Raw genomic sequence first — 24,636 nt, 5'->3', positions numbered from 1 at the left:
ACCAGTAGGCAGGACAGTATCTCCGCCAGAGACCGTATCTCCGCCCCAACATTCTTTAGGATACGCCCACCAGTATAGACACTTTTGACGTTTTACAAAATAAACAAACGTAAAAGGTTTTAATACTGCTGTCGAGAGCTTTGATGTTGAGCGCGTTCACATTTGAGCGTCTGGTATTAGATGTCAACCAACGCAGCTATTAACTGTCAATCATCTTATCGCCACACCCCGTTAAATAACACTTAATAACTTCTATAAAATCTGTTTATCATAGAGAAAAACACTGGGAGAGATACTAACGCAATGGGGTGTTATAGAATTGACAACATATAATTGCTCAAAAAACTTATTTTACGTGTAATAAAAATTCAAAGTTTCTCGCCCGGCCCGTTCACTTACATGGGAATGGGCGGGGTTAAAAGTTGTACTGCAGCCAGCCACTAGACGGCAGCTGACTAACAGAGGCTTCACTTTTCACTCGCGTCGTCCAGTCCACCTATATATACAGTCAATGGGACTAAGCTGGAAACGAGGTCTGGAACGAGAGCAGAGGTCAGTACACAGGAGATCAATCACGGAGATAGAACGCTTGGTACGTGGCATGGCAACAATACTTCGCAACCCGGAAGTGAGAGGGGAAGCTTAAGTAATGGTGGAATTTGTGAGGTAAGCAGGTGTACGGAATATTCTGGGTGGTCACGTGCTGTTCCTAACAGTTTGATTTTTTTGTTATTCGAAATCCTGAGCCAACTGTACCTATACATTTAGACGATAAATGGTACATAATGCATAGACAAGCACATAAATCTGAAGTGACACACAGGAATACATGGATATGCATATGTCTGAAATAACAAAGATGAAAACATTTCCACTGATATGATATGCTAGTAGTCCTCTCTGATTACCAATTAAATCTTAGCAGTGTTTGTGCTGCAAGATGAATGTTGATGTTTTCTTTTGTTAATCGTGCTGTTGATATCCTAATAGAGTGGGGTGGGCTGATTAGTATATCTCGCACAATCTCTGACCAATAGCAGAGCAGCATTCAGGCAGACCACAGACATTCACACAGCAGTGTCAGTAAGTTTGCTTGAATGTTCATAGGAGAATGTTCATTGCAGTTACACAGTGTTCTGGAAGAGGAGGATATGGACATTCAAACTGGACCACTTAAGTACCAGAACAGACAGAGACTGGACAAAACCTCTCCCACATTTACCGATAATGCTCAATCCAGAGGTAAAGACACACTCACCTAGTGTAGGATCACTCTATCTCAACTCCTCCCACAACACACCCTTCATTAGTTTGACATCTTTACATGTAAATTAATTAACCAGCCACTGAAATAACTCACTAAAAAGGATCAATTGTTGTCACCAAATTCCTCCTCATGCATTAACACATCTAGACCATCAGAAATAGGATGTGTAATGTTCATTGGCAAGGCATTAATGATAGAATTAATTACAGTACATAATGACCATATCTGTTTGCATTTGCATTGACATTCGGAAACAAAAAGAACTGGGGTGGGTTTCCCGAAACGTTCGTAGCGCTAAGTACTTCGTAACCTCGTATGAAACGTATGAGGTTAAGAAGTACTTAGCGCTAAGAACGTTTCGGGAAACTCACCCCTGATCTACAATTTAGAAATCCATGGAATGAATATTTTGATTGAAACATTTCAATGTGTGTGTGTGTGTGTGTGTATGTGTACATATGTATATGTATATATGCATGTATATGTGTGAGTATGTGCAAATACTATAAAACAATAATTATCATTCTATTTGTATTATTTTGACAGATATTTTGCATTTCACAATTTCTTAAAAAGTACATACTTTACCTACACTGATTTTCTAAAATGAGTTCTTGATGTTCTGTTTTTTAGGAGTACTTAGACTGGCTGCAGTGTGTCTTGGTCTGATGTGTATACTTCAGGCAACCTTTAACATTGTTCTGAGACTTCAATGTAAGTTTAAAAGCTTTTATGAGTAAACTAGTAGTTTTACTCATAAAAGTTTTTTGTCTGGATTTTTGTCATGAATGAACATATACATCCCTGTGACTTTCAGTTAACCCTCAAGTTAAGACTGATCAAATAAAGGCTTGTTACAACAACTTCACTATAAACTATTCACAAAGCCTGGAACAAGCTCTTAAAGGTGAGCAAATATTGCAAAACTCTAAAAATTAAATCAGCTTGCATTTATAGTTCTGACAAAGAGACAAACTGAAGTTATGCAGTACATTTAAGTGAATGTTACATATTACTGTTAACGTAATATGGATGTGTGAATATACCAGCAAGGAACCTCACACGTCATTCATCCATTTGCTATATTATCCGCATTGACCTAATTAATTGAAGTTAAATATGTATGCTTCATACCCATATTACTTCAAAATAGTTGTTACACTTTATGGAAATATACTTGGTGTCATTGTCCTGCTGTGTAAACAGATACTCATATTATGTTGGGATGGAGGAGCTTTAGTTCAAAGCTCTATTACATGAGTTTTACGGAGAAGACCTGGATAGATGGCAGACAAGTTTGCAGACAGAGACGAGCAGACCTGGTCATCATAAACAGCAGAGAAGAACAGGTAATTGAGAGAGAGAGAGAGAGAGAGAGAGAGAGAGAGAGAGAGAGAGAGAGAGAGAGAGAGAGAGAGAGAGAGAGAGAGAGAGAGAGAGAGAAATTTTCTTTAATTATTATTATTATTATTATTATTATTTTATTAGAAAGTGCAAAACCTACTTTACATCAGAATAGAATAGTGGAGAACCTAATTATTGTAAAAACGCTGCCTCCTGGGAGTGTATAAAAATGTGACAAAGTTTAGCTGATTAAGCAAATGAACAGATGCATATGTCAACAGTACAGCCCCTTATGATCTTGTCATTTATAACCTTGTCTGTTACATTTTGTTGCTCTTAAAATTCAGGCGATTATGATGTCAGGCCAGGTTCAGTTGAGGGAGAACAGATAATGACAGATAATGGTAATAAAAATATAACAATGTCAGTTTCCAGGTTTCATCATTTTTTTTACTGATCCTCACACTGATCCTGATTTTCTTTTAATTTTCTCCATCTTAAGGAAAAGCATTAGTCCTCCCATTCAAAATCCTGCTTTTTGCAGGTTGTTTGAACAGATATCTCCTTCAGGCTAGCAATAGTGCTAAGGCAAGGGCATGCTTCGTTTTACTGGTTATGGAGACAACGTTCCCAGGACCCCAATAATGGCCAGCTAGTATCCAGGCAGGTGTTTCAGTGTCTCAGATAAAGTTTTAAATAAAGTCAGTAGTATGTGAGTTACAGTCAATCACAAAATGTGAGATATTTATCACACGTTTAATTCAAGTTAATTTCATGGCCAACCTAGATGAAATAATAGTTTTCTGTTGAGGTTTTTTCATATTTTGCACCCACATTTGTAGGAATTTCTACATAATTCTTTGGGTAGCAAATTTGCTTGGATTGGTCTGAATAACACAGAAGGAGTCTGGAAATGGGTGGACGGCACAGCACTGACCACTGGGTAAGAGAATGAGAGCAATATCACAACACTGACCACTGGGTAAGAGAATGAGAGCAGAATAACGGCACTGACCACTGGGTAAGAGAATGAGAGCAGAATCACAGCACTGACCACTGGGTAAGAGAATGAGATCAGAATCACAGCACTGACCACTGGGTAAGAGAATGAGATCAGAATCACAGCACTGACCACTGGGTAAGAGAATGAGAGCAGAAATCACAGCACTGACCACTGGGTAAGAGAATGAGAGCAGAATCACAGCACTGACCACTGGGTAAGAGAATGAGAGCAGAATCACAGCACTGACCACTAGTTGAGAGAACACGTAAAATATGACAGCTGCTATATGTGGTTTTTTCCAATACCTCAAACAAACTCAACTTAAAATGATACAATCATCAAAATTGTTAAAACTAACTCATTTGAGCATTTGTCTACTAATATATTAATTAGAAGACAACTGGTTATCATTGATAATAAATGAACACTGATCAGAGTCCAATTCTGATTCTCAGGTCCTGGAATAATGACTTAATTTCAGATCTTACGCAAAAAAATTCAACACGTGCAGATGAAGACTGTGCTGTGTTTAAGGGAGCTGCCCATACAAATGGCTGGTATGCCAAACCATGTTATAGCAAAATGAGGTACATATGTGAGAAGAGTGATTTTCAGTTATTGCCATGATGTGATAAAAATGATAAAATCGCATTAGTGAGAATCCAGACCTTTATTTACTGTTGTTTGGTGATCACCATTTAATATATTTCTTTCTGCATATTATATTCCATGTAAATTGATGTGATTTTTTTCTTTTTCTTTCTAATTCACTGTATACTTCCTCAAATGCAGATATAACATTTTAATATATTATTATACTTATTTGTATAACTTGGATCAAACAGCTGCCTTCTTTTTCTTTGTTTTATGATCTTTAAGTAACTTTCTATCTTTATTGTGATTTTAGTTTAAGTTTACTGTGTTTATTTGCATGATTTAAGTGTTGCTGAAAAATGTATGAAATTTGCTGACACATGATGACTAAAAGAAAAAAGTGATATTAATGAATATTAAATTAATACGGGTGTCATGTTTCATGTGGATTGTGTGGAGTGTCTTTCTAACCATCTTTTTCAGAACCTGTTAAAATTGATTGCAGCGTCACGTTTTCCTGGGTGGCGTCGTGACGGGATTGGAATGTAGTTAACATCTATCAAAGGCTTCCTGGTATATGGTGGTCAGGAGAGAGTGACAGGTTCTCCTCATGGTTGTTGTCTTGTGTGGGACTTTGTTAGAAAGCAATGCTATATCGCCCTTGCTCCCGGGTGTGATTTGATTTTTTCTGATTTATTTGTTGGTTTGTTCCACAGAATTGTTGATTCATAGTTTTTTTTTGTCTGGTTACCACTGGCTCTTCATAGGGTAGGCTGCTATTTAATTTGTGTTTTTTTGTGGTTAGTTTTTGTTTTCTTTTTCAGCGTGGGCCTACACGAAGACAATGTGTTGTATGTTAAATATCCCATATTTTTATTTATTCAAACATACATACTTTGTAAAAGCACAGTTATTGTTGGTTTCATTTATTTATTTGCTCTGTTTATTTCCTTATTTATTTATTTTTGTTATCTGCCTAACCCAGACCCGGTGGAAACAGGATTCTACGGTTTATTACAATTTGATAACAACATTGAATACATTGTTGTTTCTTTTTGTTTATATTTATTTTGTATATTGCTGGTGGTGATGTTCTTAACTTTAAGAATTTCAGATGTTTGTTTTTGGGAGCATGGATGCACTTGGATGGATGAATATCTAATCCAGTTATGAATTGTTTTGATATCCTGTGAACATTCTAATACTAAGAATGTAAACTGACAGGGTCCAAAGCACAGAAATGTTTTACGTATTCATTACGTTCCATGGTATCTGCCCTACAAATTTTGAGATAAAGCGTACACCAAAACTGTCCTCATTACATGTAACAATGGCTTCCATGGAACCAAGTGTTGACTATACAAATAAATGCACACAGCCATTCCTGACAAACGGCAATAACTGTGTATATACTGTGAACAACACCTGCAAGACAACATCAGGTATTAATATAATCACCTTATGTTATCAACTTATATTTTGGAAGATTTTGAAATGCAAGTTCACGCAAAACAACTTGATGTAAGGACTTACTTTTATTATGTATACTCACTGATGAACACTAATGAATTTTTATTTTTGTTATTGTTGTATTCTATCTTCAACAATAAAAGGACAAGGGCACAAACCCTCTACCTTCAATATAACATAAACTATCATCATAAAAAAAAAAAAAAACAATTGAGTATCGGAACCTAGAAAGCATATTGGGAGAATCTGAGAGAGTTGGGACACAGCTGGGAGATTCATCATTCAGACGTGACACCAGGTCAGGAGCTCATCTTCCATTTAGCATGGTTTACCTCTTTGCCTGCTTGTACATTCGTTTCTAAAAGAAAATAAAAACATACACAAAACTTGTTAATTTAGCTGTTCATACTCCTTTTCCAAGGTCAAATTCAAGCAGTTTTAAAGCACTTTCAAGGTCTATTTTCTATATTTCCCAGCATCTTACAGCTGTAGTAAATTGCATATTTATACAAATACACATACTCAAAATGATTTGTTCACTTTTCATCATATTAAAAGAGATGATATTGTGTTTGGTAATAGCAGAAAAATAAGTGTAGTACATAAACTTGTTGGCGTATTCAGCTAACTATGCTTAAAATATATGCTAGTTGGGTTGGGTTTGCTCTGGTAGCTAACCAAGCTAGCATATAGTTTAACTAAATTTGCATTTCCTGAAGGAAATACATAGTGCTTGAAAAGAGATGCAAGCATGGAAAACATGGAAAATGCAACATTAAAATTAAAGCATGTTCAATGATTTCAAGCACTCGTATGACTGTGTTCGTGCTAAAATGACAAAATGCTAGCTTTGCACCACTATGAGCCTCAACTTACACAATGAAACAAACGACAAAAGAATTTTGCCTCCATTTGTTCCTCGAGCACTCGAAAAACACTACAGTACATTGTAGATTTATTCCTGTGACTCACCAGAATCCACTGGAAAGCACTTCACACTGCCTCTGGGTAGCTTTCTAACGTTTCTAACACACAAAATGCTTCTGCTTTATATAATTTTTATTTATGCTATGATGCAAAATGTACCTTCCGTCAGATGTTGTTTGTCCTTGCATGAGGTCCTCCGTTTCCACAAGTGTCTCTGGCCTACCGAGCCCGGGAGGGGACATGGGTAAAAAATAAAAATTAAACGAGGGAATGTTTTACCATTCGAGTTAGGTCCTTGGTCACTATGGATTCTTTCTGGAAATCCAAAGACACAGAAGTACTTATTCCACAAAACATTGGCGACTTGCTTTGCTGTTTGGTCTTTACAGGGAAAGGCCTGCGCCATTCTTGTAAAATGGTTTGTGATAACAAGCACGTCGATTGACTTATTACGGGAGTCCTCAGCAGACCAAAAATCAATGCAGACCAGCTCAAGCGGTTTAGATGTTACAATATTCTCTAGAGGTGCTCTCCCCTCAGGTTCAGCTGTCTTGCTCACAACACATCGCTGGCACTGCCGGACATAGTCCCTCACGTCTCTGTCAAGTGTCAGCCAGAAGAACCTTTGTCTAGTTAAGCCCAAACTCCGTGACTGGGCTTGATGACCTGCCTCGTCATGCACACCACACAGGACCTTAGCTATAAGTGTGTCAGGAACCACAAATTGGTGACGCTTGGCTCTTGTTCTTTGATCTCTCGAGACTGTACAGAACACCATTGATTACAGAGAGCTTCTCCCAGTGTTTCAAATATTTCATCACTAGCATTGGCTCTTTAGCTCTATCTCTCCTTGTAGGCCTTTGACGCCTCTCAACATAAAATAGGACATGGGAAAGGGTACTATCTCCCAACTGGCTGTCACTCAGATCCTTTTCAGTGTAAGCTGGCAAAGGATCTGACCCTTGACTGACCAGTTGTGGAAAAGCTGCCATGGCACGAACAGAAGGACCAGTATCCCAGCGTACATGTGACTGCAGGACTGCGGACACCACCTCCCGTTCCATAATTTGGGAGTGAGCTTGGAGAGGGCCATGTATGCCTGGTGACAATTGTGTTGTACTTGGTCTGGATCACATGATGTGCGAAAGGCCTGCTGGATATAGGTAGTCGACATACTCACTGAGAAGACTCTGATAGGGCTCTGTGAAAAATCTTCGGCCCACTGGGTCCTTGATGATAGGGACACAGCTCAAAGCATCTGCCACAATGTTCTGGCGGCCAGGAACATATTTAATGTCGAAGTCATAGCTGGCAAGTTTGGCTACCCAACGTTGTTCACAGCAATCGAGCTTTGGTTTGGTCAGAATGTGAGTCAGCGGGTTATTGTCCGTCCAGACTGAAAACTTGAGGCCCTTCAGCCAATGACACATACGGCCCATTTCAATGCCAAAAACTCGAGTCTGTGGGCTGGATAGTTCTTTTGCGACTGAGTGAGCGACTTGCTAGCAAAAGCTATGGGTCTGGCATGGAGCTCACCGTCCTTGACCTGAGACAACACTGCACCTATCCCATCCAGAGATGCATCTGTGGAAAGCACAAAGGGATGAGAAAAGTCAGGGTGGACTAAGACTACCGCTTGCATTAAACTCTCCTTTAGGCTCTCAAAGGCTTGAACATGCGCAGCTGTCCAGTCAGCAGCAGACAACTTTCTGTACTGGAGCTTTGACTTATTGTTTTTCCCTTTTCTCTTCTCACCCTTCAGGAGCTCGAACAAGGGCTTCGCTATGGCAGAAAACTTCGGTACAAAGTGCTGATAGTAATTTATCATCCCTAGGAATGATCTGAGCCGTTTTTGGGAAGGTGTTACACCATCGGGCTCCATAAGGTTGGCACAGCACATGTTGGTGATAGCCTCAACTTTGCTGGGGTCTGTAGAAACACCACACTCATCAATGACATGGCCTAAGAATTTCACAGACCTGCGCAGGAAAATGCACTTCTTAGGTGCTAGTTTCAGGTTGTGGCCACACAATCTCTCAAACACTATCTCAAGGCCCTAAAGCCAGTGTCCTCATCAGGCGCATAGACCAAGAGGTCATCTAAGTAGCACAGCAAGCTCAGATAGTTTTGATCTCCGACAATGCTGGTCATCATCCTCATAAAACTTCCCAGACTGTTACAGAGGCCCTGTGGCAGACGATTGTACTCATAGAGGCCCATGGGAGTAGTGAAGGCTGTGTACTTCTTATCCTCTTCATGGAGCAGCATGTTGTAAAAGCCGGATGTCAAATCCATGGTGCTGAAGAGACAGTTGCCTCCAAGGGCTGCCAAGCAGTCTGCTTGATGGGGAAGTGGATGAGCGTCTTTCAGGGTTCTTTTGTTTAGCCAGTGGAAATCAGTACAAATACGGAGATCGCCGTTTTTCTTCTATACTAGCACTAGTGGCGACGCATACTTACTAGTCGATATTTCTTTTTCTTCCATCTCGTTCAACACTTGGCGCAACTTATGATACTGGCTAGGCGGAACACGCCGGTAAGGAAGCCTGAAAGGTCTGTTGTCAGAAAGGTGTATTCGGTGCACAAAGCCCTTCGCTTCACCGCTGTCCAGATGGTGGCGTGAGAAGACATCTTGGTGCAATACAAGGTTCACCAATCTCTGCTTGTAAACATCTGAAACCTCACATGAGTCAACATCGACATTAGAGAGTCCCAAGGAGCCAAGTTGTTCCTTCACACACTCAAGGTCGACTGTAGATGGCATTGCAGACATGGCATGATTGGATAGTAATGTGTTAGGCTGCTCAGCCCCGTCAATGTCCTCAAGAGCAACACATGTATACACGTCTGCCAGCTTTGCATTATGTCTAACATTCACCGGTTTATTAGAGGTATTGATGAGCTTCAGGGGAACCCACCTATCGCCCCACAGATGAGTCACAAGCTTGGCGACAATGACACCTCTAGGTGCTGAGCGGGATGAAGCGGGCTCGGTCAGCACTGTGCTACAAGCAGCCGAGTTTGACCTTACTGTGCCGACTCTGTCTGGGACGGAAACACCTTGCCAGGGGTTTAGGCCAGAAAGCATGGACAGAAACCGCACTGAATCATGGTCTTGTGAAGAGCAAGGACTGGACAGTGTTTGCCAATACAACTCACACTTTTTAGATTTTTTCAATATGTGCTTAATAACATTTGCACCGAGGATGATGTCATCATGTTGGCCCTGGACAACAAGTGTAGGAACTAAAACGTTGCAGCCATAAACCTCCATCTCTAGCTCATAAGCACAGGCTTAGGCTTAACATGGAGTCCGCCACAACCAACCAGAACCACATCCACTTTCAACAGTCTCATATTCGTTAGCATGCCGGCTTGACTCAGCTTTTCCTCCTCATCCTCACTCATGCTACAGACCATGGATCCACTGTCCAGCATCCCACCCATCTTGACTGAGCCACCAATTGTCACATGCGTGTAGAAAAGGCTGTCACTGCTACCGACTTTGTGAATATTTTGATACACTACAACTTCATGACTTGGACAAGAGACCACAGCAGAATAATATACGGATTCAACATTAGACAGCACACCACATTGGGAGTTAGTCTCCAGACCCATACTGCCTCCCTCCAAATACGGGTCACTCAGTTTCCCTGAGGTGGGGAAGGAGAAGGCTTAGAAGTGTTGGCAGGACACTGTAATCTGGTGTGGCCGGGGCAAGACACTCAAAATAGAGTCTCTCTGACATGCAGTGTGAGACAGTAGTGTGGCTCAAGTCACCACAAACTTTGCAAGCAGACTCTTAAGGGCGCCTCTGATGAGTGCGAGATGGGCCACTGCCTCCAGCAGGACGGGAACCATGAAGCTGAACTCTATTCATCACCTCCTGGAACATTTCAACCATACGACTGAGAATCCTCTCCTCCGATTGCTGCGTGTTCTGAGCCACCACCAGAACTGAAGCGCAACCAGGGGTGTTTGGAGTGTGACTGGGCGAAACTGAACTGCAGAAGGAGGAGACCTGGGGAAGTGCATAGAGTGGAGCAGAACATCAGGATAGTAAGGGTGACCACAGACTTGGGGGCACTGCACTGGAGGCGGCGGGGTCGTTGACAGAAGACAGGCCTGATCTTGAACAACTGTAGCAGCATGAACTTTAAATTGTGATGCACTGGTAGTTGTCCGACTCGCTCGCGATTCCCTTTGATAGTCATCAATTCTTAGCTGAACGTCGCTCAATGACCACTCATGTATAGGCTTCCACTTAAAGGTGGACGACAGATCTGGGTCCGGACAGTGCTTCACAAACATTAGAGCGACCTCACTATTCAAATTACTCAACTCAGTCCCATGTCTCTGCAGACCCTCCCTTGCACGATCGGCGGCCTTGTTCAGTCTTATCCAGTAGTCTACTGGGTTCTCTCTGGCCATGGGCAGGGTGGTGTAAAAGTCTGCAAGGGGAAGGCATGAGGAGGCATCACTGTAATAACTGAGAAGAACATCATATATTAGGGCAGGCTTTTTGGAAGCAACAACATCAGGGTCCCCACGTAGTGCAATCTTCACAACGTCCCTGGCTTTGCCCATCAAGTGACTAGTGATTTCTTCTGCTTGCTCATGTACTGGAGTACCTCTTTTCCTGAGGAAAGTCTTAGTCATGTCAATCCAGTCCTGAACTGAGAATTTCTCAGTACCATCACCTTTAAATGAAGGGAGGTCTCTGTCAGGGGCAACATGTACAGTCACGTGAGAGGAATCACAATTGGCAGAATTAAACTGAGTAGACTGGGTGGCAGGGGATGTCCGCGTATCACTGGACACATTGACAACACCAGCAGACATTAGCTTAGCAACAATAGATTCACCAATCTGGGCACCTAATTGTCCCATCATGTCTGTGAGCTGGTGAATAGCATTAACATCACTCATGGGAGTAGAGGTTAGCATGTTTTCTCCTTGAAGTCCACCAACACGAGAAAATCCATGACCCACACCTAGTCCAGTAACGTCATTGTCAGTTGTGACATTCGGTTGTCCGACATTACCATCATTAGCATCCCGTCTTAGCCACCAACCTCTACCCTTAGACAAAACAGGAGTTGTAAACTCATCCATTGTACTCAATAATTATACTTATAATAAATAATAATACTTGCGTTGTGAGAGAAAAAAAAAATATATATATATATAAAACAGTATGAGATGTCCAAAACAGAGAAAGCAGAAAACAACTGTACACCAGCACCTCCCTAAATGTCCTTACTACAACATCAGCCACTGAGGTGAACCAACTGAAGCACGGACGAGACGAAGGGAGTACAGGAGAGCAACCACGGTGATCATCGTAGAGCTGATTAGAAGATCCGACAGGTCACGGCACCAGTGTAACGGATGTGAATTCTTCAACAATCCGTGTACAAATAACAGGACGCAGGAGTTCACCACGTTTACTGTGACAGACAGAAAATTCACAATTTTTGTCTTCACACGTCGCGCACACTCTGGCTCCCCTCATCAGTGTAAAACACCACTGTCAGAGGGAGGAAGCCTTAACATTGCATAAATACATGCTGGCCATGATATTACATGTTAAGCAGTGAGGAACCGTCAGGGCCCTCTACGCCCTCTCAGAGGGCCTAAAATATTCTTAAAACATAAATACATATAATTTTATTTATCCAATTTTATTTTATCTACTTACAGTTTGACCATCGACATCTAAACAATTACAAAAATATAAGCAAATAAATTATTCACCCGTGTCTGTTCAATCTGTGTTGGAAGGTGAGGGGTTAAGTGGAAACCTGTGAGCCTGTGTCTCCCCCTATCAGAACTGTGATGCCCGCTGTTCGTTTACAGAGGGCCAGGCAGTTATAATTCAGCGCAATACCAGTTTCAAATGACAGTAAAATTGACCAATCATATCTTCCCTCTTAGTGAGTGGGCTTAACTGTATGATAATTTCCGCCCGCTGTGGCGACGCTAGCTGTCATTAGCGTAGCACCGCTAGCTAGTTTCGATTCATTCCTTTGATGCCCTCATGCGCGTTGTTTACATATTCCGCTTCCAGTTACATAATCCGCTTGCAGTTAATTAGGAGAGGAAACAATTTTTTTTCCGGGGGGGGGGGGGGGGGGGGGGGTTCGCTACTGATATTAAGACATGGTATGAATTATGCTAACTCGTTCTATGTAATCAATGAAGCATGTATGAACTTGTAATAATAAATATTTCCATACAAAATTCCCTTGTTTGGAGGTGTCATTTCTCAGAAGAAAATACAATACACAAATAAATTTTCACCTTCAAAATCAAATGAACATACCTGAGACAGACAGAAAATACACAATTATTGTCTTCACACGTCGCGCACACTCTGGCTCCCTATGAAATAAAACTTTCATAAGATGGCTGCCCTATTAGCTTGCAGTTAGCTAGCTAAAACAAAAATGAGGCTGATTAAAAACGTCTTTCCTTTTTTTAAACTCTCATCAACCGAACAGAATTAGTATGTTAACTGAATAAAATAAATGTAACATTACGAAGGCGACCTTACCCTCATCAGTGTAAAACGCCACTGTGAGGGGGGAAGGGGAGACAGCCCAATATAACTTTTGCGGGTGCGCAGAGTGTTTCTGGTCTTTAAAAATAAAAGATCAAAATAATGATAAAATTCACATTAAATTATAAAATAAAACACAGACATTGAGCAGGAATTCAAGTAGTATATTATTGTATTTTTAACTCCGTTACATAGACCAAAGCAGTTCTAGTGTTAACGTGCGTTCGCACAGTGTCCTGTGCTCGTTGTTGTTTGAGTCGTTCATGTTTATTGTGAACACGTTGTATGTGCGCTGTCTGCACTGTTATTTGTATTAAAAGTAACGTCTGCAAAACAGAGAGAGAGGACTTCTGTCTTGTTCTTCCTTGTGCCGCCGGACGTCACAGTACCTACAAATATCTGAAAAATGGATGTCAAGTATATGAACCTCTTCCTATAAAACTATATTTACTTTAGAAATAAAAATAGTGCAAATAAATCATTGTCAACCTTTTATTTGTATTCAGCCTTCATATATGAACACGATGCATGACATCACCATCAAATAAACAAACTCGTTGGCTTTGTCAATATTAATATCTTTGATAGCCAAACCACTTCCATACCACAGAATTAGTCTTTCCCCTTTTATCAACTATTTCATCTGCTTTATTATGGTTTGTCGAAGCTCATTCATTCACATTTGTATTACGGTCAGCGGTACTCATTTTGCAGCTAGTATGTGTCATGTTGGAGCAAAATCAAAACTAGCATAGGCTGCTGTTGTTGAGCACTGGCTGTGTGCACGTGGTGTACGTCATCAATCACTGAATGCAATGAACTGCAGTGCCATGTTATGAACATTGTAGTGTTCTAAATAGCATTTATCAAAATATTGAAAATGTGTTTAAAAACAGAAGGAGATACAGGACGAGCAGTGCCAGAGCCCTGCAAGATGACCTCCAGCAGGCCACTAATATCCATGTTTCTGCTCAAACTGTCAGAAACAGACTACATGAGGGTGGAATGAGGGCTTGACATCCACAAGTGGGGCTTGCGGATCTGAGTCCTTTTGATCCCACTACCTCCCGCATGCTAAGCGAGCACTCTACCACTTGAGCTAATCCCCCTCAGAGGGGTGTGTCCCTTTGATTGGAGTTTGAAGAAAAGCTCATGGATCAGCTCTACCTAACGATTCTGGGTTTTGGCTTAAAGTTGACCTTGCTAGGTGGAAAGCCTCTGATTTTGGGTAACCTCTGCATTCTGTTGAAAAGTTATAAACAGACGTAACCTATTTTATGTTTTCTTGTGAGATTTCACAGTGGGATTGTCGCATGCAAAGCGAGCGCTCTACCACTTGAGCTAATCCCCCTCTCAAGAGTTTATTCTTTTGATTGGAGTTTTAAGGAAAGCTTACGGATCAGCTCAGCCCGACTAGGAAATAATACCGAATCCAGCATTGACCCACAAGGTTTTCTCATGTTGGCATCATGATAAACATTGCCAAATTAGGTCTTGCTGTACCTGTCCGTGAATTTCACTGTGCCGAAACCGTTACGCTGTGAAAGCATGTTGCAAGAACCTAAGGAAAGGTAACAGTCATTGATAAAGTTTCGTTTGCATCTCGACGTGGTTCATCTGCAGCTTGCCGCAATAGCTCTACCTGCAAGCCACCCGTCTGTAAAAAACATCCAATGCCTGAGCCCCATTCCATTTTTCCTCGGCCAATGGCGCGCGAACCATTCCATTTTCTTCGTTTTTCTCGGCCAATGCTTGGCCACCATTCCATTTTTCCTCGGCCAATGCCTGCCCACCATTCCATTTTTCCTCGGCCAATGCCTGCCCACCATTCCATTTTTCCTCGGCCAATGCCTGGCCACCATTCCATTTTTCCTCGGCCAATGCCTGCCCACCATTCCATTTTTCCTCGGCCAATGTCTGCCCACCATTCCATTTTTCCTCGGCCAATGACACGACGAAGGCGATCTTGCCCCGGTCACTTCAAAGTATATAAACTTTACACCGCGTAGAAGAAAGAAACACCGTCTCGGATTTGGGATTTCTCAACAAGACACAGGTATGCCTTATTTTTGCTAGCATATTTATTTATACGCAGGGTTGTTTTATGCCTGTTTGTATAAGGAACCAATAAATAAATGCTGTAGATATATTTTGCGATCATCGGAAAGGTAGTCAGCTAAGAAATACTGTATATACATTATCTCCTGTGGTGACGCTCATGGACGTAGTTCGTTAGCAAGCTATCGGATAACTTCTAACTAGCCTAAATTGGAGGAATAATTTATGTAATTCTAATCATGACGAATAATCTAATTAATGTTTCTCTGTGTTAGCCATCTATCCTGTTTTTCGATTTTCAACGGACAATCGCCGAAATTGTGAGGTAATTTAACGGTATATAAACGCTTTATTTAACTGTTTTTAAACGTCTTAGAAAATACGTGCCCCTGCCTAACACGTTATTATTTTGTTATTACTAAGTATCTACGTAGAAACGAACATTATAAAGTATATGGTTAAGTGAGTAATACGAATCCTTGTAGTATTAAAAAGGTTAAAAACACATTAGTAACTAGTGAGTTGGTACCAACTGCTCACATTCATTCTTAGTTGCCATGGATTTACTTATTTGTTAATTTATGTTTGTTTTAATTATAAAGTATATCATACACTTTCGTTATTTACAATGTCTTGTTTCAGATCATGTCAGCATCAAAAAAATCTCACAAGGCCATGGCTGACACAGACTGGCTTGCCCGGCTGCAAGCATTTGCCAACACAGGGGTTTGGCCATCGAGCGAGGGCAACAGGCCTGCTCCAAGACAGAAAAAGTGGCACGAACTCTATAATAAGGTAAAATAATATGATTTCTCTCATTTTCAAATAACTTAAGCCTTATTATTCCATATTTATTTATTGTTGCTTGACTCTTTAAATAGTTCTAATTGGAGTTGTGAAGGACAGGTGAGAATTGCAGAAAATTACAATTACAAAAGAGAAGACATCTTGCCTGAATGTGGATTTTTTTTTGCAGATTGAAAAATGCCCCCAGCATCTGAAGGGACAGTCAACCCTTGTGGGAGGATTGCCCAAGTGTGTTTGTAGCTTTCATAAGGTAACTTAAATTAATTAAACCTGCAATCTGCAAATACAGAATAATGTATTACTAAGGTTGACTGTTTATGATGAGTTTTAGTAACTATATATATTTTCTCCCTATATATAAATGTATTTCTGCTACATTTTCAGGAACATTCCAAGAATCCACTGGCTCCTCAACCATCAACAAGTACTGCCAGCCTGAGCACTTCTCCCTCCACCAGTCCTGCAAAGAGGCCTAAATTGACTTTATCCATGGTAACATACATTGTACTATAAAGATATGAACATTATGTGATGTTGCTGTGCTGAATATTCTTCATGGTTTCCAACAAATATTGTGATCTTCTTTTTGTACTAGTTTGAACGATCAAGGTATGGTGGAACCCATGTGGCTACAGCAAAACCAAACCTGAATGTCACAAGGAAGCATGTACAGGTAAAAAAAATACTATATATTAATGTTTTTTCTTCTATTTGTTCTATTCTAACTGAATAACAAACTATTAATTCCACAGCCACAGGAGATCCTAGGAGCAGGTTCAACGTCTTGCCAGTCTCCTGATCCTCAGCCTTCAACATCCTTCCATCCTCACAGGCCTCTCCAACAGTCCCCATGTTTTCTTGCTCCACCACCACCACCAAAACCACAACCTGCAGAACAAGGGCAACATTCTGCAGAGTCTTCTGTTGTGATGAGCATGGTACGGTAATGTGTCATTAATAAATCACAAGTACATTCATGATTCATTCACAAGTCATTCATGATTACACATAACATCTGTGTATACTTGTGCTATTTTTTCATCATAGCCAATCCATCAGCCAGAAAATACAGCAGAGCTCCCACTATTGTGGCCGCAGACATTGCCACGGCAGGACCAGAAATGGGTGTCTGAAGCTCTCTTCAGACTTGGGCCGAAGGGAAAGCTGGAGCTACGCGACAACCTGCAACTATGGTATCATGCACCACCTCCAGCTCTTTTGTATCACCAGTCTCCCACTCCTGATCGTTTCTTCTCGCAGTCTCTGTTGTTGTGGATGCCTTACAGGTTGTGGAAGGTGCGGCTTTACTGTACGAATCCTGACTGTAAACATTGGCTGAGTGGAGGTGGTCTGCACAGGAGGGTTCGGCAGGTCCTCGACATCGATAGGTACTACAACCTGGTGACGGAGACACTGATCTGCAGCAGATGTAGATCCAGCTACGTATCGTGGAGCCAGACAATCCTTCACCAACTGGACCTAGCACATCGCTCTGAGTTTAGAGTGATCCTTACTCGCAGGTGAATGAAACACTAAATTACTTTGCCATCATGGACATATCTTTTTGCAAATCTGACACTTATTTCCCTAAATAACAGAATAATAAAGATTTTTTTTCCCCCCAAGATATGCCTGTGACATTCGGGTGATCCACCTGCTGCGTGAGCGAGGACTGGGAAACGGCCCTGTCCGGATCATCGGCCAGCTGAAGGAGAACCACAGCGAGCAGTGGCTCCAGAGGGCCGCACGATATGTATCGGAGTGTGCTGCCTTCATGGAAAATGCAAGTGTGCTTCCACCACAGTTTCAGGAGCCCCCAGAACCTGCCACAGTGCCCAACTACAAGTGGCTCCTCACTGTGTACAGCCAAGACATCCTCAACAGACTGGAGGAAATCAAGGCTGGAATCACTTCAACTTATGGAGCCATTTTAAAAATGGATTCTACCAAAAAGGTTAGATGTTATTTATTATATTAGTTATCATTTGGCTAACTTTTTTCTCAGGTTATTTCTTAATTATATACACACTAAATAGAAATTTTAAAACACCACCACCCAGCTATTCTCTCAGGAAGGATCTGATCTGTTGTGTGTGATTATGGTTATTGCAGTTAACACTCAGTTTGAATGTACTTTAATGAAGGAATGAATGTCTAGGCCACTTATTTTGTTTTGTTGATAGAAGGCCATTGATCACTTACTTTCAAAATCCCCTTTAAATCACCTCTCTTTGTCTGGCAAGAAGAACCATTATGGCCCATGATGGTTTGTTTTTGTATATGCTAAATAAGTCATATAGTCTGTTTGTCCTGAAGGAGACATCCTCGTTTGGATCCTTTGTTATGATAAGCTAGGTATGATGGGTAAGCCATTGGGTTTGTTTCTTAAATTGTTCCTCTCTTATTGACAGATCACCAAGAAGTTGACTGGACCTGCCAAGGGCACTGCACAATGGCTCACATCTGTGGGGAATGAAAAGGGCCAGGTGTTGATGAGTGTACTTACCACAAATGAAGGTGCTGGGTTGGACCTCATGATAGCAGGTCTAGTAGACCGGTACTGCAAGGCTGGTGTTGATCCCCCTGTTGCCCTTTATGTGGACTGTGGCTGTTGTAAGGAAGTGGGAGAGACAAAGCTGAAGACCAGATTCAGTGGGTGGCCAGATGTGATTGTGCGTCTAGACATCTGGCATTTTATGCGACGACTGGCAACAGGGTGCACCACCGATGCCCATCAGCTTTATCCGACTTTCATGTCACGCTTGTCGGCCTGTATATTTGAGTGGGATGCAGGTGACGTTAGTCTGCTGAGGAGGGCCAAAAGGGAGCAGCTGAGGAAGCAAGACTGGCCAGTGTTGACCGACAAAGATGTTGATCGACACATCACAAAAGATGAGCTGGCACTGCACTGCAGGAGGAGAACACGTGGACAAGAGACAACCATCCACCTGCTCGATCAGCTACTCACAGAGCTAATGAGTGGCAAGGGGAACGATGCCCTTGGTGTTCCTCTTCTTGACACTGTGCGAATGCAGCACATCTGGCGTGTACAGAAGCGGCATGTGGCATGCATTCAAGACCCTCCTGGTGTGGCATTGTACACGGAGACCGGAGACATCACCAAGGGAGGAGTAGTTTTAAAAACATACCGGTGTGCAAGAGGCTCCACATCCCTGGAATCGTTTCACTGCCATTTGAATCGCTTCATTCCAGGTATGTGATAACTGTTAACTTTAGTAAATATTTTCTGCAATATATCATGTTTGATTATATTAAAAATCACATAACTATCAATGAATTTAGCTTGCTTTGCTTTGTTTGTAACAGATGGTTCTTGTATTAATTGTGGTACACATTCTTTCAGGAAACAGTGCCAATAGTCTGAACTTTCAGATATATCTACTGGAAGGGCTGAATCGCTGGAACAAAGACCGTGCTGCTTCTGCTCTTGCAAAGGAACCTACAACCCTGCGCAGTTACACTGGGGAGTTGGTTCACTTTGTCAACGACAACTACCAGAAGGTTTTTAAAAGGAAATTGATGCCGGCATTTACACCACCTGCAAAATACACTGGTAAGCATATTGTGATACGGCATTTAATATTTTAGAATACTTTATACGTCACAAAAATGTTTATTTTTCTTTTTTTATTTAATGCATTTTCAGGGGAGCTCATTGGTGTGCAGTACCTGCTAAGGCAGAATAATGAGCCACTTGAGGATATGCACCCAAATTCTGACAGAACCACCCAGCTGCTGGAGGACTTAGAAGTGCATGACCAAGATGAAGATGATGAGGGGTTCAACGAATCCAGTCTGCAGGATGAAGCAATGGTGGCAGACCTGGTGGTTGCTGATGAGACATTAGAATTTGTGTTCCCTCACCCACCTCTCCACCCTTCACCAATGCCCTCGGTCCAGCCTTCATCGTCATTACCTTCAGTTCAACAAATGGTAAATGATAGAGTCTTACTTTGTCTTTTTATAGTAAAATTTATCTGTTAAAACCACTAATCCAAACTACACCTATACTCCTTCAGCAGCCTCCACCAGTGCCCTCGGCCCAGCCTCCACCAGTGCCCTCGGCCCAGCCTCCACCAGTGACCTCGGCCCAGCCTCCACCAGTGCCCTCGGCCCAGCCTCCACCAGTGCCCTCGGCCCAGCCTCCACCAGTGACCTCGGCCCAGCCTCCACCAGTGACCTCGGCCCAGCCTCCACCAGTGCCCTCGGCCCAGCCTCCACCAGTGACCTCGGCCCAGCCTCCACCAGTGCCCTCGGCCCAGCCTCCACCAGTGCCCTCGGCCCAGCCTCCACCAGTGACCTCGGCCCAGCCTCCACCAGTGCCTAGTCAGTCTCCATCAGAGCCTTCAGCTCAACAAATGGTAAGTGATAGTACCTTACTTTCATTGTTAAACATCTTCATTGTTAAATTCTCTAATAAACAGCACACAAATAAGAACGCGACACACAAATGCTTTATTTTCTCATGCTTTATTGTAATTAAACCTTTATTGTAAATAGAAAATGCACATTTCTACAGACATTATAACGTTTCATATTATTTATTTATTTTTTTCTAGGCTGTGGATGTCCATAACATTCCTGGAATGGAAAGGGTGGATGAATTATCAGAGTATCTGGTTGAGCTTCGCACTCAAACACGCCTCACCCTGACAAACCAGCAGACCACCACGATTGTTAGTTTGTGGCAAAACCTAAACCAGTTTGATAAAAACAGACTGGTGTATGCAGCTCGGCATCAGGATAGGCTGCTGACTGGCCGCTTTCGATCCCCCAAAAAGAAGGCAGTTTTCACCCCTGGTGTTGAGAGCACAAAAAGGTGTGTTCTGGGATCAAGTGGCTCCCCTGCTCAGTGGCCTGACTGCTGTCGGCTGATTGAATCCATCTTTATAAGACTGGCCAACATCCACAGAAGCCCCAAAACTCTGGGCAAAGTAAGTGTGTCAAGGTGGGCACTGATGTTGGAGGACTACAGGAAAATCAGGCAGCTTGTTTTGAACAATGGGACAGTGATGGAGCAGACCACCCTTCAGCTGGTAGAGGTGAACCAGAAAACTCTTATGCAGTGGTACAAAGAGCGCCTCAAATCTCAGGAGGTCTCTGTGCTACTTCAAGGGGTGCGCCTCCCTGATGCACGGCCAGTGGCAGCTCAACCTCTACTGCCAGCAAATGTACAACCTGATGAGCCTCCACAGTACCCTCATCAGGTTCATATTTACCACATGCCGCCAAACACAGCAGGTCAGGCTAAAACTAAGTTTAGAAAAATTCTGCCCAGTGCCACACCACCATTAGCCCCTAGTCAACGACATCAGGACACTTCCATTCAGCCTCCCGTTGCTTCCATGGAGTCTGGTTCACAGGAGGCCTCTTTGAGGATGATACAGCCAAGACCTTCACCTGTACTGATGATGTTACCCGAAGGACCAGCTGTGTCTGTCATGCCTCAGGTGTTGTTGCCCAGTTCTGTCCCTCAGCCTGCTACCCCCACTGAGCGACATTACAAGCGGACAGTCCCATATAATACCTGTAGGAAGTGTGGACAGTCACGCAAAACAGCAACTGGCCATAGCCAGTACAAGGGGAAGATCTTCTGTCCTATGACAGAGACTCTTACCAAGGAACAGTGGCTGGAAAAGATGAGAAAACTGTGATTAATGTGTATACTTTATTTTCATACATTACTATTGTATTTTTATATTACTAAAATATAATTATTATTATCTTTAATGGTTTAAAATGTTGTAAATGTTTTGCTGTAGTTTATTGGAATTTTTTATAGTTCAGCTGCTGTGGCATTAATATGTGTATATATGTATTAGTGTAGATTTAATATTTTATTTTTATGTAAATTGTAGTATAATTTTGTTAATTGTATTAGAATATCATTTTGTTAATTTTATTCATGTTTATTATATATATATACATAAAGTGTATAAAGTATATAAAGTGTGAATAAATATATAAAGTGTGAATACAAATACAGAGTGTGAATTTATTAAATCAAGCAATAAGCCTAATATGATGAAACAACTCATATGTATGTGTATGAAATGCACATATATATTACAATATATAAATTGTGACACGGGTGCCCCGTAATTGTAGGCACTGCTGACAGCCATAAAATAAAATTTTGCAATATATTTCTTAGAATATTATCACACAAAATATCCACGGCAAGATTCTCAGTTACAAATATTTATATCCAGGCTGGATTCGAACCTGCGACCTCCCGATCTTTTCTCAATTTTTTTTTCCTTTTTCTTCCTTTTTCTTCCCCTTCTTCCCCCCCTCATACAGATGATTGTTCCCCAGCTTTGGCTCAGTTGGGAGAGTGTTAGACTGAAGATCTAAAGGTCCCTGGTTCGATCCCGGGTTTCGGCATGAACTCGACCTAGCTAGGCGGAAAGCCTCAGCTTTTGAATGACCTGTGCATTCTGTTGAAAAATTATAAACAGACATAAACTGTTTGATGTTTTGTTGTGAGATTTCACAGTGGGATTGTCAGAACTCGAGACTCTAGATGTTCAATTCATCTGCTGATAAAGCATTTGGAGAAGGAAATGTGTAGGTGTCAACTTGCATGTACGCGTTGTCCAAAAGCATAGGTGTACCACTTCACGACATGCTTAAGTTTTGACTGAATTGGACTTTCCTCTGCTTCCTTCGGCTTATGGACAGCCTTTGTCCAAAAGTAAAAAAAGATGTGGCAAAGATGTCAACTGTTTGCTGGAGGAATCCAAAGTGACCATGTTCTAAGAGACCTTTGAAGGTCATGAAATGATTCCCTTAAGACTAAAGCTGGCTGCTTCATGCTTATCGTAAGCAAGCAAGGAGTCAGTAAGAGAGCTTTGGAGAATGTGGGCATCGATCCCACTACCTCTCGCATGCAAAGCGAGCGCTCTACCACTTGAGCTAATCCCCCTCTCAAGAGTTTATTCTTTTGATTGGAGTTTTAAGGAAAGCTTACGGCTCAGCTCAGCCCGACTAGGAAATAATACCGAATCCAGCATTGACCCACAAGGTTTTCTCATGTTGGCATCATGATAAACATTGCCAAATTAGGTCTTGCTGTACCTGTCCATGAATTTCACTGTGCCGAAACCGTTACGCTGTGAAAGCATGTTGCAAGAACCTAAGGAAAGGTAACAGTCGTTGATAAAGTTTCGTTTGCATCTCAACGTGGTTTATCTGCAGCTTGCCGGAATAGCTCAGTTGGGAGAGCGTTAGACTGAAGATCTAAAGGTCCCTGGTTCGATCCCGGGTTTCGGCATGAACTCGACCTATCTAGGCGGAAAGCCTCAGCTTTTGAATGACCTGTGCATTCTGTTGAAAAATTATAAACAGACATAAACTGTTTGATGTTTTGTTGTGAGATTTCACAGTGGGATTGTCAGAACTCGAGACTCTAGATGTTCAATTCATCTGCTGATAAAGCATTTGGAGAAGGAAATGTGTAGGTGTCAACTTGCATGTACGCGTTGTCCAAAAGCATAGGTGTACCACTTCACGACATGCTTAAGTTTTGACTGAATTGGACTTTCCTCTGCTTCCTTCGGCTTATGGACAGCCTTTGTCCAAAAGTAAAAAGAGATGTGGCAAAGATGTCAACTGTTTGCTGGAGGAATCCAAAGTGACCATGTTCTAAGAGACCTTTGAAGGTCATGAAATGATTCCCTTAAGACTAAAGCTGACTGCTTCATGCTTATCGTAAGCAAGCAAGGAGTCAGTAAGAGAGCTTTGGAGAATGTGGGCATCGATCCCACTACCTCTCGCATGCAAAGCGAGCGCTCTACCACTTGAGCAAATCCCCCTCTCAAGAGTTTATTCTTTTGATTGGAGTTTTAAGGAAAACTTACGGATCAGCTCAGCCCGACTAGGAAATAAAACCGAATCCAGCATTGACCCACAAGGTTTTCTCATGTTGGCATCATGATAAACATTGCCAAATTAGGTCTTGCTGTACCTGTCCGTGAATTTCACTGTGCCGAAACCGTTACGCTGTGAAAGCATGTTGCAAGAACCTAAGGAAAGGTAACAGTCGTTGATAAAGTTTCGTTTGCATCTCGACGTGGTTTATCTGCAGCTTGCCGAAATAGCTCAGTTGGGAGAGCGTTAGACTGAAGATCTAAAGGTCCCTGGTTCGATCCCGGGTTTCGGCATGAACTCGACCTAGCTAGGCGGAAAGCCTCAGCTTTTGAATGACCTGTGCATTCTGTTGAAAAATTATAAACAGACATAAACTGTTTGATGTTTTGTTGTGAGATTTCACAGTGGGATTGTCAGAACTCGAGACTCTAGATGTTCAATTCATCTGCTGATAAAGCATTTGGAGAAGGAAATGTGTAGGTGTCAACTTGCATGTACGCGTTGTCCAAAAGCATAGGTGTACCACTTCACGACATGCTTAAGTTTTGACTGAATTGGACTTTCCTCTGCTTCCTTCGGCTTATGGACAGCCTTTGTCCAAAAGTAAAAAGAGATGTGGCAAAGATGTCAACTGTTTGCTGGAGGAATCCAAAGTGACCATGTTCTAAGAGACCTTTGAAGGTCATGAAATTATTCCCTTAAGACTAAA

At 41.9% G+C, this 24,636-nt stretch overlaps 1 protein-coding gene, 2 long non-coding RNA genes and 4 other non-coding genes across 7 annotated transcripts; 6 read left to right on the top strand and 1 right to left on the bottom strand.

Moving 5' to 3' along the window:
* The first annotated feature begins 1,109 nt into the window (after positions 1 to 1,109).
* On the top strand, positions 1,110 to 4,334 carry LOC143493601 (uncharacterized). The gene is made up of 6 exons (XR_013125534.1): positions 1,110 to 1,242; positions 1,901 to 1,981; positions 2,085 to 2,174; positions 2,474 to 2,616; positions 3,454 to 3,554; positions 4,070 to 4,334. It is a non-coding gene; the product is annotated as an uncharacterized LOC143493601 (long non-coding RNA).
* A 10,754-nt stretch (positions 4,335 to 15,088) lies between these two features.
* LOC143493603 (uncharacterized) lies at positions 15,089 to 16,285 on the top strand. The gene is made up of 4 exons (XR_013125535.1): positions 15,089 to 15,225; positions 15,503 to 15,552; positions 15,870 to 16,022; positions 16,204 to 16,285. It is a non-coding gene; the product is annotated as an uncharacterized LOC143493603 (long non-coding RNA).
* Positions 16,286 to 16,432: 147 nt separating this feature from the next.
* Positions 16,433 to 21,709, top strand: LOC143493609 (uncharacterized). The gene is made up of 10 exons (XM_076992129.1): positions 16,433 to 16,526; positions 16,630 to 16,707; positions 16,787 to 16,972; positions 17,082 to 17,554; positions 17,661 to 17,988; positions 18,446 to 19,247; positions 19,399 to 19,608; positions 19,702 to 19,988; positions 20,294 to 20,416; positions 20,615 to 21,709. Exons 1-10 carry the CDS (start codon positions 16,524 to 16,526, stop codon positions 21,707 to 21,709), a joined length of 3,585 nt encoding a protein of 1,194 aa, XP_076848244.1. The 5' UTR covers positions 16,433 to 16,523.
* A 663-nt stretch (positions 21,710 to 22,372) lies between these two features.
* trnaf-gaa (transfer RNA phenylalanine (anticodon GAA)) lies at positions 22,373 to 22,442 on the top strand. The gene has a single exon. It is a non-coding gene; the product is annotated as a tRNA-Phe (tRNA).
* Positions 22,443 to 22,910: 468 nt separating this feature from the next.
* Positions 22,911 to 22,983, bottom strand: trnaa-ugc (transfer RNA alanine (anticodon UGC)). Its single transcript has one exon. It is a non-coding gene; the product is annotated as a tRNA-Ala (tRNA).
* Positions 22,984 to 23,258: 275 nt separating this feature from the next.
* On the top strand, positions 23,259 to 23,331 carry trnaf-gaa (transfer RNA phenylalanine (anticodon GAA)). Its single transcript has one exon. It is a non-coding gene; the product is annotated as a tRNA-Phe (tRNA).
* An 816-nt stretch (positions 23,332 to 24,147) lies between these two features.
* Positions 24,148 to 24,220, top strand: trnaf-gaa (transfer RNA phenylalanine (anticodon GAA)). The gene has a single exon. It is a non-coding gene; the product is annotated as a tRNA-Phe (tRNA).
* The last annotated feature ends 416 nt before the right edge of the window (positions 24,221 to 24,636 follow it).

This window comes from Brachyhypopomus gauderio, unplaced genomic scaffold (assembly GCF_052324685.1).
Source record: "Brachyhypopomus gauderio isolate BG-103 unplaced genomic scaffold, BGAUD_0.2 sc90, whole genome shotgun sequence".
NCBI lineage: Eukaryota > Metazoa > Chordata > Actinopteri > Gymnotiformes > Hypopomidae > Brachyhypopomus > Brachyhypopomus gauderio.
The sequence above is the reverse complement of the archived record's forward strand: the minus strand, read 5'-3'. Positions and strand labels throughout refer to the sequence as shown.